This window comes from Stegastes partitus, unplaced genomic scaffold, assembly GCF_000690725.1.
Source record: "Stegastes partitus isolate 25-593 unplaced genomic scaffold, Stegastes_partitus-1.0.2 Scaffold439, whole genome shotgun sequence".
In the NCBI taxonomy this organism is placed as follows: domain Eukaryota; kingdom Metazoa; phylum Chordata; class Actinopteri; family Pomacentridae; genus Stegastes; species Stegastes partitus.
This window is the reverse complement of record NW_007578170.1, coordinates 449,549-450,720: the sequence shown is the minus strand read 5'-3', so window position 1 is coordinate 450,720 and position 1,172 is coordinate 449,549. Positions and strand designations below refer to the sequence as shown.

At 53.4% G+C, this 1,172-nt stretch overlaps 1 protein-coding gene across 1 annotated transcript in view; it reads right to left on the bottom strand.

The window, feature by feature from the left end:
• The window catches only part of LOC103360434 (intersectin-2-like), a 57,358-nt gene that overhangs the window by 24,642 nt on the left and 31,544 nt on the right, over positions 1 to 1,172 (bottom strand). Inside the window, exons 13-16 of the mRNA XM_008286184.1 lie at positions 859 to 1,008; positions 634 to 774; positions 260 to 347; positions 41 to 180 (exon numbers count right to left, since the gene is read on the bottom strand). Of these exons, the coding sequence (XP_008284406.1) occupies positions 41 to 180; positions 260 to 347; positions 634 to 774; positions 859 to 1,008 (519 nt within the window). The remainder of the gene's footprint in view (positions 1 to 40; positions 181 to 259; positions 348 to 633; positions 775 to 858; positions 1,009 to 1,172) is intronic.

Sequence of the window (1,172 nt, the reverse complement as noted above, 5' to 3'; positions counted from 1 at the left end):
TGAACCTCTAGACCCCTGAAGCAGGAGGAACATCTCTGACCTGCAGCTCCTGGTTGTACTGCTCCATCTGGGCCAGCTTGTCCGTCGTCTCCTGCTCCAGGAGGTCCAGCTGGTCCTTCAGACGGCGACACGAGAAGCTCTTCTCGGTCACGTTGCTGCTCAGGGAGCTCAGGGTGGAGGCTGGAAGCAGAGGTCAGAGGTCAGATACAGACACAGGAGGATCCAGAGCTCATCGTGGGTCTGGAGGTTCTCCACCTACCGGAGACCTTGTTGGTCCCGATGCTCCTCAGCTTCTCCGTCAGCTTCTGCTGCTCCGGGACCAGCTGGGAGAGCTTCCTCTGCCAGTCCTGGGGCGAGCAGACAATAAGATAATCCACAGGAAGCTAAATGAGTCCAGACGAGCTTCAGGTAGTGTTTAACATTAGCTTCATTATCTATGGAGACATTCTGAGTAATCTGAGCCAGTTTTAAGTCTCTTTAGAAGAAGCAAGTCATGTTGAACAAATATTAAATCACTCTGCACAAGAACTTTCATTTCATTTCAAACCTGAGTAAATGTTTTTGAAACGTTCTGTGCAGAACAAACACAACCGGAGCAGTAATCTGTAATCAGAGAGTTTCTATCGTGTGAACCTCGAACTGCAGCTGCAGGCTGTTGATCTCGGCGATGCGAGCGTCCCTCTTCTGGTTGACCAGCTCCACCTCGGCCTTGTGGATCCTCCTCTTGCTCTGGGCGTCACGGAGACGGTCGGAGATCTGCTTGTGCCTGTTGCCCTGGAGACGAAGCAGATGAGGTCACTGTTGGTCACTGAGCTGTGGACCTGTGGGTGAAGATGCTCCACGGCTCCACGGTCTCACCACGGCCTCCAGCTCCAGCTCCAGACTCTTCTTCTTGGCCCTGAGGCGGCTGATCTCCTCCTGCTCGCCCTCCCTCCTCCGGCCCAGCTCCTCCCTCCTCCTCAGCTCCCACTCCTCCCTCCGCTGGCGCTCCAGCTCCTGCTTGGCCGCCTGGAAACACCGAGACTCCATCGGACACAGCAGTCTTTGGACGAACTTCATGTTATTCTGGACAATCTACACCCTTCTAGACAAACTGGGAGTCACTGTGGACAAGTTAGAAGTCAACACAGGACTTTTTCTGTGATGTTGGATTTAGTTTATGTCAGAAAATG